The sequence below is a fragment of the Chaetura pelagica genome, unplaced genomic scaffold (genome assembly GCF_000747805.2).
Source record: "Chaetura pelagica isolate M959 unplaced genomic scaffold, ChaPel_1.0 scaffold246, whole genome shotgun sequence".
In the NCBI taxonomy this organism is placed as follows: domain Eukaryota; kingdom Metazoa; phylum Chordata; class Aves; order Apodiformes; family Apodidae; genus Chaetura; species Chaetura pelagica.
The window spans coordinates 3055040-3067539 of NW_009953647.1; the positions used below are offsets into that span (position 1 = coordinate 3055040).

General features: G+C 37.8%; 1 protein-coding gene across 1 annotated transcript in view; it reads left to right on the forward strand.

Moving 5' to 3' along the window:
* The first annotated feature begins 11795 nt into the window (after positions 1–11795).
* The window catches only part of NEK7 (NIMA-related kinase 7), a 51325-nt gene continuing 50620 nt past the window's right edge, over positions 11796–12500 (forward strand). The window contains exon 1 of the mRNA XM_009999902.1: positions 11796–11864. Within this exon, the coding sequence (XP_009998204.1) occupies positions 11808–11864 (57 nt within the window). The 5' untranslated portion in view covers positions 11796–11807. The remainder of the gene's footprint in view (positions 11865–12500) is intronic.

The window sequence follows — 12500 nt, forward strand, 5'->3', positions numbered from 1 at the left end:
GAGCGTCTCCGGCCAGAGGAGCCGCGGTGGCAGCGCCCGGGGCAGGCGGGAAGGCCGGGGGCGATGCCCGGGCACAGGGCCTGTCGTGCAGGTGCCAGGGTTTCCTCGCTGGATTCGCCGCTGGATTCGCGTTACCTCGCTGCTTGGTGCCGCTCCCAGATGGTGGCAGCGCCAGTAGCTGTCCGAGGCGGTGAGGAACTGAGGCCTAGTGGGGAACACGAGAAGTGAGGCATCCTCCAGTTTTTGGGGTTTTGTCTTTTTCTTCCCTCCCTTGCCCCCCTGGCCATTCCTGCCTCTCTAGTTACCTGAAGTAGCACCGATCTCAGTTGTACCAGTAGTAGTCCTGGGTTCCATTTTGTGTCCACATCAGCCATTCCTGCTTAGCTTTATGATCTGACGGTTCAGAATATTGTTCTCTGAGGGGAATGTGCTTCGTTTTGCTCTCCATTTCATGATGAGCATCACTGCTCTAACTACTTAGGATACTAACCTTGCTTCTGATAAGAGATGATCAGGTGTGTCTGCATTAAATCACACAAATATTTTATTTTTGATATTGGAAGAAACTGTTTCTCACACTCTTGCACCAACTGAATGTTAGACTTTTGTCATCTTTGAGGTGACAGCGCCATTTTCTCAGACTGCAGTCTCTTTTCAGGAAAGGTCATATGTGCATAGTCATTGTGCTGAATGTACTGGACATACTTCCTCTGTATAAAGCTGTATTACAAGCTTCAGATACAGAAATTACAGTGAATGATATGTTAATCTGTAAGGTAGACACTTTAGATGATTAGATGTCAAGTGGACACTTGCTGCTCTGCTAAATCAGGAAGAGTGAAGTTTAAAAATATTTTACTCTCAAGCTTATCTAAAGGATGGTGTTGCAGTTCTGTAGAAATGTCTGTGCTTGAAATTTTAAATTCACGCTGTCTTGAGAGAGAAAATACAGTAGAAACCAGTCATTAGTTCATGAGCTAAGGAAAACTTGAGTAGAGAAAGGAGAACCGTTTTGTGTTGTGGAAAGAGGGAAACATACAAGCAATGTCTTGACAGCTTTAAAGTAAGAGTTTATAGCACTCCAGGTTTGTTTATTTTTTTCTTTCTTTTTTGATACTGGGAGAAAGAACATAGTAATAACACTAGCGCTTTAATTTCTAAACATGAAGATACCATGTTTATAAATATCTAATATTTGAGTAGATGACTTCTCAAAGCACACTTGGAGATTGTCACTGTAAGGGTAGAGGTACTGCCTCAATCCCACATCTTGTATTCAACATACCAGTTAGTAAGAAAATAAATAAATTTGAGAACAAATCAAGGAATTCTACCCAACTAAAATGTTTCTTTAACTGATTTATTACGGTGTCTTCCAGGGTTTGTCAGAATCAAACAAGTAGAATTTCATCCTCACTATAGAAATTTGTTTCTAAAGAAGAAAATGTCTTAACCTTTAAGAATTCATCTGGAGCAAAACTTAAGTACAGTAAGTCAGTTGCTTATTTTGCTGTGATCAGTGGTATCTTGTGAATTGTAAGACAGAGCTGTAGCCCATCCATACCCTTCTTTTTTGTGCAGCAGAGTTGAGCTCAGTTGTGCAAAACATAGCCAGTCCTGTGTATTTGTCCACAAGGGCAATTTGTTCCTGTATACAAAAAATATCCATATTTAATAAACTTAGTACAGTATCCTGCATTTGTACTAGCCCTGCATTCACTTGCGTTCATGTGGATGCCTTGTTGCCTTCTGAAGTCTGATGTTCCAAACATCTGTGCTGGATGGATGAGTTCACATTACCTTGGAAAGTCTTCTGGGAAAAGTCAAACTACAATAACTTCTCTGTCTCCAGAGGATTTATTTTTTTTTTTTAATTGTTTGGAGCTTATCCAAAGGAGTATTGCTTAGGAATGATGTGTCTGTGTATTTATCTTGTGCAGGTTAATACTATGGATAGTCACAGGGGTTAGCTGACTATTTTCCAGAAAATTTGTTCCGTTTAGCTGCATTCCATGTGCTTGCAACAGTGATGAAAATAACTGACCAAAATACCAAAGTGGTGATAAAGGCAGACTTTGTATCTCTGATTTACTTTATTTATCACCATTTGACTAGCTTGGCCACATGGGAAGAAGCTCAGTCCTAGAGTGAAGTACAACATCACTACCTGGTTCCTTCTTAGTAAGTATTAAAAGGATTCTTCCTGTCAGGTTAGTTTAAAAAGCTGAAGAGGAGCAATGGTATTCAAATGAATTGCTTCTCTGGTGAAGATAATCCGGTCTCTGGCATGTGAAACATAACTACGATTCAGTTCTGATTTCTGTAGCTAGAAAATGTGTGGTGTATTTCAAGTGCCATTATCCTGTGTTGGGCAAACAGAACACATACTTATGCAAGGGAATTTGTTACAGAATTTTAAACAAGGCATTAAGAAGAGGGATATTTTTAAAAAATACTATGAACAATCATGTTAAAAAATGATCTCACATAGTTAATCTTGTGATATTACTGACTTCTCACTGTTGATTATAGGTGACAAGGTAGATAGACTGTTTGCATCATCTGGAATTTGAGAGTTTGCATTCAAGCCTCTTCACTTTAATCTACTTGGAATGATTTATAAAAAAATTATTGCTGTCTTACTTAATAGCTAGGTCTGTGTTGGACCAGAGTAATTACTTTACAATGTCATAAAAATACAAGTAAAGCTTGTGGATTAGAGCTTTGCTGAAATCTTTGGAAGAGGTTTGAGTAGGGGCTGCAGAGTGTTGATGGACCAATCTTTATTATTTTAATCCTCTGTTATAAGTGTATAAAGTTTACAAAATTATTGATTTCTTGAAAGCTGGAAGGTAAAAATATCACAGGTGAACTGAAAGTTTCATTTCTAAAATAAGTAAAAAGTGGTGGGAAAATGCATTGCATTCTGCCCTGTAGAGGCCCTTCTTCTGTACCCTTTTCGTGCTCATCTGAGAGCAGAGCCAAAAAAGGAGTTGTCTTTGCAGCAGTGAACTTCCAGTACTTGCCCTAACTGAAACTCAGAACAGTGTGTTAGGTACGTGAGCTGTTTGTGAAGCTCATGGAGGTAAGTAGAACTTCAGAAGAGGAGCAATGAGCAGCCTGCAAACAGAGCAGTACAGCTAGTCATTGAGGATACTCCAAAAACAGGAATGGATCTTTTTTGTTTCAGCCAGTAGTGGTTTAATGTAAAATGAAGAAACAGCTGGGAACTTGAGTGTTGGCCTGCATCTGAAGTGAGTGTACTGCCTTCTAGCTGCTTTGCTTCTGGACTTGGGGATCCTGGCTTGCTACTGTCATGTATGGTTTCAGGATTCAAAGGTAGTGCTAGTGATAGCAAGCCTGTTAAATATGACTGGCCATGCTTCTCTGATGCTGTATAGTGCTTCATTCATTTAATCATCTTTGAAATATCACAGATTTTAAGCTATATACTACAGATACATTTTTTTTCATCTGTGAGTGCGCATCTAAAACCTGCAGAATGACATATCCAGGTGTTGTCTTACACTGGTTTCTGAGATATTGAGACATTTCTTAAAGGTTTATTTGGAATTCACTGTTAAATTTGTTCTACTTCACCTGTAGCAATGTAGATGTTACCAGCCATGGTTGAGGCACAGTTGTGTGCAGCCAGCCTTCCAGAGAGATTTTTTTTTTTGTCTGTGCCTAGTATTAACAGGTTTAGCTGGCAATGCTTTCAGCCTTTTGACCTGCATCTTTTTTAACTCCTTTGTGAAGCTCAGCTGTTTACACTTTTGGAAATCTCCTTAGTGTCTCTTTATGAATAATTTATTTTTACAGATGTATTTAAAACCATCCCATAGTTAGGGAAAGGTCTCCTTCCTCTCTCTGTTCTGGAGTAGTGAGATTTTGATGTTGGGTTTCCAAATAATGACTTGGCTTCCTTTCTCTGAAATTTTTTGCATTGTTTTTGCAATTTGATTTCTTACCCTGCTTTATTCTCCTTCTGTTTATTTTGTCTCCTGCTTCTACTCTTGTGTACAGTATTTTGTTGACAAAACTCTTTCCATTCAATGAACTGCCTTCTCTCTATGCTGGCTCTTGCTTTCCTGTCATAATTATTTTAAGTACTTACTAGCATCTGTACCTAAGGATGAAGCAAAATGAAATGTGGTGAGCTGATGCACCTACTGCACAGTTGCCAGTTCTGTTTCTTCTATAGTCCTCTTCCTGCATCTCATTCCATCTTTGAACTTCCCCAGCTTACTTTTTCTTTGTCGTTCCATAGACACCCACGTGCATTGATTTAGCTCATGGTTTCCAGAACGCAAACCGAGATGCATTAGGGAATTAAATTGCCTCAGCAAAAGGTCCAGAGAGTTCAAGATGGCTAGACAGGATCATGTGGCAGAGAAGAGAGAAAGCAAGACCTTTCTTGTCACTGAGGTGTTAGATTGGCTACGGTAGAGGTGTAATTTGACAGTAAATTTAACCGAACACATACTTAGGGCGGCTCTCCCACAGAGATGTCTTCCCCTCTGTGTCTCTATTTTGCCATCACAGGTCTGTCCTTGTCCCTGCAATTGAAGGATTCAGGGAACTGAACTGGAAGAAAGTTACTTTTTGTCAAGGTTAATTTTCAGCTGGTGTCAATTACCTTGCCATTAGCCTGGGTAGGCACAGGAATCCCCTGGAAGAAGAGGGTTTAGAACGTCTGGCTGAGGGCAGCAAAGGCAGCTCTGTTTAGTAAGTTCATGTTGTCTTAGAACCGCATCTTTACAGAGGCAGTAGCACGATGGAGTGTGATGTGGGCTGAGGATTTGCTTAGTATGAAGAAATGGGTTATTGAATCCCTTTCAAGGTGAAGAGAAGTTAAATGAAAATGTGAAAGCCTGCTGCCTGACATTTTCAGTTCCTGTTTATTTTTCAGTTTGTATGAAATAACAAACAAATGCTTCCAAGAAGGGCAAGTCAGTGCATGTACAGCCCTTTGGGAGCATCTTACAAGATAAGCAATCAACCCGAGTAACATAACTGAAATGGTAGGGGGAAGTAAACAAACATAACTTCTTAAATTGTGTGGATGAAGAAGAGGTAGGGAAGTGGGCTTGTGAAGCAGGAGAGTTTGGACTTTAATTTTCTAGTCAGACAAGCAGCAATAGGGAGCAGACTCTTTAGTAGCTGGAGAATGATAGGGACTGGGACCAGTGTTTTCTGGGTTGGAATGAAAATATGCCTGATAAATCAGGACAAATGAGTGAGAATATTGTGTATGAACTCTTAGTGTATCATCTTACATTTTTGTAAGCAGGGTTTTTTGGTTTTTTTTTTGCGTATGGATACTTCTGCTTTTGCTAAAACTGACTCTTAACACAGTTTAACTCTGTGTGCTTTTTCTTTTTTGACTGGACTACCCATGAGAAGGGAATTAGGACATACATTTGTTGAAAAATTCAGTGTCAGTTATTTCCATAAAGATAGATGATGGCTACTTATAGATTAACAGGTACTGAAAGTTTGTATTGTCCACATTCAAGGCACTCCCTTCAGAAGTGAGGAATGTCCTGCCATCCTGAGGGGTTTATTGATCTGGTAATATATTAAAAAATCAAGGACTTGTAGAAGCTGCTTCTAAAATTAAGACTAATCCTACTTATGTATATATATCTGCATTTGGTCACTTCCAGGGCTTCAGAAGGTGCAAATACACCATTTCTCTGATGGGCGTACTTCTGCAAAAAAATTTAAAAATTACTATTTTTCATATTTTAGAGGACTTCTTTTGACAATACCAAAAAATATTTCATTTTTACCACTTCCAGTTAATAGTAAGTCTTCTGTGTATGCACACCTGTAGGTGTGTGTATGCGTAATCTGTAAATAAATATGCATAGACGTGTGTGCCTATTTGTTTGTTATTTTGCCTATGTATATTTATTGTGTATTTATGTATGTATGCTAATTGGGATAAATGACAGATTTTACTGTGCTAATGAATAATTCGGTCTTCCAGTCTTGAGTTTGCTTTATCCCTTGCCAATGAAGGTCCTGAATGTCTTAGCAGAGTTCAAATGAGTGTCAACTTCAATGCATTTTGCTTTATTAATGCATATATTTAGGTTAGCTGTTCACAGAGTGAAGAACAATAATATAAACCCATGTGGTAATTATTTGGCATATATAAAATACTTGTTCGGTACTTGGTCCATCAGAGAAGTTAATGTAAACTGCTGGGGGTGTTGTTTTTCTTGCACTTTTTGGACATACTGAGGCACAGGAAGTATATAAAGACTTTGGACATGTTTCCATGAGAGAGTTCTGAGCCCCTGCTTTTAAAATCACTTTGAATGTTCATAAAGTGCAACCTGCACCCTGCCTGCTGGAGTTGAGTGGGTGCTGAAGAGAGGGACCTGACAAAACATGCGCCAGGTTTGACCAGGATGCCAGTTCCCTGCAAACAGCTAACCTTTTTGTCCTTAGAACAGTCAAAGAACTACTGTTAAAGCAGTATGTTTTATAAAGCAGTAGCATTCCTGTTTCCTAACCTGCTCCCATCAAGCTTAAGGGCCAGGCTGCTAGTGCAGTGTTAGAAAGGAAAAAAGTTTATCTTCTGCCAAAAGGATTCATCTGAGAGCTTCAAGTTGCAGTTATGTCGGAGAGCAGAGCTGAAATCGCACTGCTTGGGTTTCCTGGCATAAATTTCTGGGATTAACACCCATGTGGTGAGATGGGTAGTTGTCTGTTACTGTTTGTTTTGGATATTCAGAAAGACATTTAGAAATTTAAATCCTTTTTTCCAGAGCTCAGTTTGTGTCACATTGGTTTTTTTTCAGTTTCAACCTGGTGATTATTGGAGTATTCTATCTAGGTTTAAATTGCACTTTTGGGTAGCTGGGAGTCCATGTGTGATGTAAGTAAATGACAGTATTTCTGTAGCCTGTATTCTTATATGGAAACTTTTATTAGTGTATGGTTTATTTTTTATTTTTTTTTCCTCAGTTGAAGGTGATCCTTATCTTTGAATTTACTTTGTAAAAATAGTTGAAAAGTTTAGGAATCCAAAATTTGTCATTTAAAATGTCTGTTAGGTGTTGAAGAATCAAACTTGTTGACACCAAAAAGTAAATGTTAATATGTCAAATGAATAGTTGTTTCTGGAGAGCCTTGGCTCTAATCTAACTAAAATAATATAATGGTTATAGTAAAAACTAAAAATACCTGCCTTAATTGACGGTGTAATCCAGAAGTAAACAGTACGTTCTGTCCTTTGTGAACAGCAACTAAAGAGACCATGTGCCTGATCAGCACATTGTGTGCACTGTGGAACTTTGTTTCTTTGTGTTAGCAATGATGTGGAGTAATTACATCTATATTCTGCAGAAAAAAACCTTAAACACTGAGACTTTCAAATTCTCAGAACTTCCACACTTTTTAAAGTATAGATGTTTCTTCTTTGACATTAATTACTCAATTTCCTCGCTTAAAATTGAAAATAAGTAAACCCCAGTATATTGTGTGTAGCTAATGGAAACAGTGTATAATTGAGACTAGTAACAATATTTTCTACAGGAAAACATTAGGTTTTTTTTGTTGTTGTAACTACGAGCTGTTAAAGGAATAACGGTATTGTCCCAATACCATTAAATGTATTTCAATGTGAATGGTTTATGGACTTTGAGTTATGAAAGTGGTGTTTAAAAAGCATGTTTCATGTGATTAGACAGTGCATTTGAGCTTCTTCTCCTGAAAGAAATTGATCATGTTTATAAAGGCTTAGTTGGAAGATCTAAAGTCACAAGATTTCAAGGTTTTCCCAGGTATCTTATTTAAAATATATATTCCAGTGAAGTGTCAGTGATGAGCTCTGGTTCCTTTTCAGGGGAAGGTCCTCTGCTCAGATTTCACTAAAAGAGTCATGGATAGTCTCAGCTCTCCTCTAGCAGGCTGATGGAAACCACCTGGAAGGCTGAGTTGACTGTGGGACATGAGCTTCTCTTAAAGTGTAGGAATGTACCCTTCCATTTGGGCTACTTTGTTTCTTTGCATGATCTCTAGATGTGATGGCAGATAATGGAGTGTTGACAGGTGGCCCTGAAGGAAGTGAATAAGGATAACAAGGGCTGTGTAGGAAGAAAGGAAGCTTTACTCCCAGTTCAGGCAATTGCAGTTTGATAAGCTGATTTATTGGTGGGGGCTTTAATTCCTTTTGCTGTACAGTGAACTCAGTGTTGTAAACAAGTGTTTACTCAGAGTAAACAAGTGTCATTTAAGGGAATTGCTATACAATTACAAGTTCAAATGAAAAATTGGTTGTGTTCTCTGTATCCCAAGGTGCTTTGCCCTGCATCCTTTATGTATATGTGACACCTACAGTTTTGATCCAATGAAAAATATTTAAGATTTATGAGGCATTACTAGTTAACCGAAAGCTTTCTCATACCTGCAAAGTATTAATAACCATAATTAAAGCATAAGATCTAGTGCATGTGCTTTTGTTACTATGATTGCTGTTGTTTACAGGTTGGTCTAAACCCAAATGATTTTCATCCTTAAAATGAAGAAAGTGGTCTTTGCAGGATAAATGATTCAGAGAGTAGGTTGTTGCTGCCTTTGCAGGTGGCATGGTGAAGGTGAGGAGTCCTTTCCTCCTACATGATTTTGAGAGTTTTTAAAAACATCAGGTTTTTTTGGCACTTTGGAAGTTTTGAGTAGTGGTGGTATAGTTGGCTTGCTTTTCACTTCATCTGTTGCTTGTTCTTCATGAAGAAATGTGTATCATGGTGATGGATTTGCAAAATAAGGTCATCCTATTACTTGTTTAAAAAGGTGATAGACATGTCACATTTAAATGTGTTTTGTGTTCACTTTTTAATTTTAAACAAACTATGACTGTTTGGCAGTAGTTGTAGTATCTTTTCACAATAAATTAGAACTTGAAAACCATCTTTGGAAGAGTAATAATTGTTGTCTTGATTTAAAGATGGTAAATATGATACCATTATGTTTTGGCTTCTGGAGTCTATTATTGAGGTGAATCACATGCTTCATTGGGGAACAGTTTTCAAGCAGCAAAATAGAATTCTTGCTTGTGTGGACAAACAGTACAAATGATGCGTTTTGCATCTCTGGTATTTTGTATGATCAAAATGCCATATTGCTCTAAAATGTGAATCTATCATGCAGTCTTCAAAGACAAGCTGAAAAAGAACTTCCATATATGGACAGAAAATACTGATGTCTGCCTTTCCTATGTAAAAGCAACAACAAATCCACAAGTTAATAATCTTTCATGCTTTTTGTGCCTCTTTAGTTTGCTGGTTTTTATTATAAAAACAAGTCACAGAGGACAGAGCCACTTGCAGTGGTTATTATGTGACTTCGTTTTCTTTCCAGTCCCCAAATTTAAAAAGAAGAAAAGAAAGGAAAAAAAGGAGACAAATTCCCCAATACTTCCAGTCACCTGAACCAACATGCATCATGTAAACATTTCAGCTTAGACTTAATTTGTAGATATTTATGCAAGACTATAGAGGATAAAGAGTTTTGTATTTGCTTCTTTTCCCTGGAGACTTTGGAATTTTTATAACCCATAGGAATTATCAGCTGGTGCATTACATGGTCAGCAGTCTTCAATATGTAAACATATTAGGAAAACGCATCACAAAACTTCCAGTAAAATCATTGATGGTATAAAAAACATTAAATTTCTTATAAAGGCTCTCCAGAATAGTACTTAAGGAAAAAAACTCTTGGATTCTTGGCACTGATAAAAAGATCTCTACAACAAGAAATTAGCAGAAGATTCCTTAAAGTTGCCATATGTTCCTCCTTCAGAATTAGTCGTGGCTGCATAAACCTCTCTGAATCTAGCTGGAGAATTTAGGTGTGGTCTTGTGACAACAGTTTAATGTTGAGTGCTGTTGTGTTAAGATTTCTTTCTTTGGTGTGGAGGTTGTATAGAAGTTGTAGAACTTGCAAGAATGGTCAATATTGATGTCCTGGGGCTGGCTAACAGGTGGCCTTGCCGGTGGTGTGTGCTGCATATATCCACCAGCTGTTTCCCCCTTTCCCACCACCCCTGTTTTGACAGTCTTAGAAATCTTTGCAATTCCTTTCTCCTCTTCTTTGCCTCTCACCTTAGTGTGATTGTTGATAGTTTTCTCTTGACCTGTCTGGAATTGCTTTTTCAGCTCTCTTTAATTACAGCAAATACTCTGACAAAACAACATGAAGTCCCAAGCTGTATGCTCTAGGGATAGGAAGACAATGCCTTTGGGACCCTTGGTTGCTCTGAAGGATGACTGTGGTTTGGTGTTAGAAATAGCTAATGATACTGGAATGGCATGAGATGACTGCTTTAAATGGTGGAGTGAAAGCAAACTGCTAATTGTTTTGTTTATCCAGTCCACTGTTTAGTACACTAGGGCAGTAAATTGAGAAACAATTATTACTACCTTTTTAATTTTATTTTTTTTTAAGAAGGAAGGTAGATTTATTTTATATGTGCTTTAACAGAGGTGGATTGTATGCTTTCATACTGAACTGAGAAGCCATTTGAGAAATGTTTATGGACTCATTCTAAGGAAAGGTTTGTGAAACATAAGTAGCTGGGTGCAGGACATGCTTGCAGTATTTAATGTGTACCCATTTATCAGAATAAATGTATTGTAGGAATACGATACATTTTCCTAATGTTAATAATTGAGAGGCATCAGAGAAGCGGTTTACATCAAACTATTTCTATAACTTTCAGGATTTGGAGCAGTAAATAAGAAAATAAAGATAAATCTAAAAGTAAGAGTAGTTTTCTAGTCAGGCATTACACTTGTTTCTCTGAAGTCTTTGGCATGTTTGAGCAGGTAATAGACAGACACTTTCTGTGATGGAAAAGTTGTTCAGGGCTTCTGTCCTATTTATATAAAAGTTTGTTTCATTGTTTGTACTTGAAGCTGTTGGTGAACTTTCTGTTGTCTTCATCTAAACAGAGATGGCCCTCGTAGCTACCAGTAAAACTGGGTACTGCACCTGCTTCCCCTTAACAAAATGTCATGTAGCCTAAGAAAGGATTAGTTTAGCTGAGAAAAAAGCTTCGTGAGCATTTGCGTTTCTGTCTGTTCTGTTCTTCCTTATAATGATTATGCACATTGACCAGCAATAAAAGTTGCTAAAAGCCTTGTGTTGCTGTCTTGGGAACTTGGCAGTCATCTTTCTTCCCATTTTATGGATGGGGTTTGAGGGCTTCATGGTTGGGAACGAAGGCTGTGCTCATAATATTGTATCTCAAGGCCCTCTTGGCTGGCTTGTCAGAACATAAAGAGTAGATATGTTTAGCTTTTTTCTATTTGGATGCAACTATTCTCACTACTCACTAAAATCTACATGGATGCAATGTAAACAATATGGACGCAGCAGTTATAACTGATCTTCTGTTTCCTGTGCTGCTCATAGGTATAAGGTACTGGCCAGCAGACCTCTAGGTAATAAAACAAGTGGTTGGTGCCTCTGAAGAGTAATGAGGTGATACAGCATTTATCAGACAGAGCCATTTGTTTGGCTCAAATAGCTTAAAGCCCATCTTTTAATAGTAAGTTCAGATGTGTATAGTGATTTATTTCATGTTACAAAACAGCTATACATAAGAAAACTTCCTTCCTAAAACAGTGCAGGGCTGGAATAAGTTAAGTGTTAGTAAACTCAAGCATGCAAATCTGAAAATTAATTCTTCAGTTCCTCCAGTGATGTTCATTGATCATAGATGCAAACTGAATTTCAGTATTATGACTGTGTTTCTCTTTTTAGGACACGAGACACTTTTATGTGACAGAATGGATGAACAGTCACAAGGCATGCAGGGGCCTACTGCTCCACCCTTTCAGCCACAGGTACTTTTTTTTCCTTACCAGTTATTCAAGAGCAGATGCTACCATTTCTTAAATGGAAAAAGAGAGAAATTAGAAAATATCATTTCTTTTGTGGACAAAGAAGCTGCAAACAGATGGAATGTATTCTAGTAGTGATCCTGACTTAGTTAAAATGGGTTCTGTATTTCATGGGAAATAATTGCTTTTCATTTTTGCCTCCTACTGCATCACCAGCTTAGAGGATTTCATTGTGGAGTGGTAGTAGGAAGCAAAGATGAAGGCAGTTGTTTTTCTGAGAAATGGTGAGCTGTTAAACACTCTGTGTTTCAAAATCATATCAGAATTACCATATTTATTTTAGACTGTTACCTTCAACTTTCTCTTCCTTCAACTCTGTCAAATTAGTTCCATTACCTGTTGAAACCAGGCTAAAGAAATTCCTAATGCCTGTGGTTCTGTTAGAAAGAAGATGCATTAAAAAATTCATCACTGGTTATGTGTTGATGGTGTGAAATAAATTATAAAGATTATCTGATAGGACAATGTTGGGATATTGCTTTTTGACATTTTTAGGAGGTATTTCTATGAAGGAAGTGCAGGAGCATGTGAAGGAATATCCTAAAAATATTTACTGTGGTGACCATTCCAGAGTAAAAG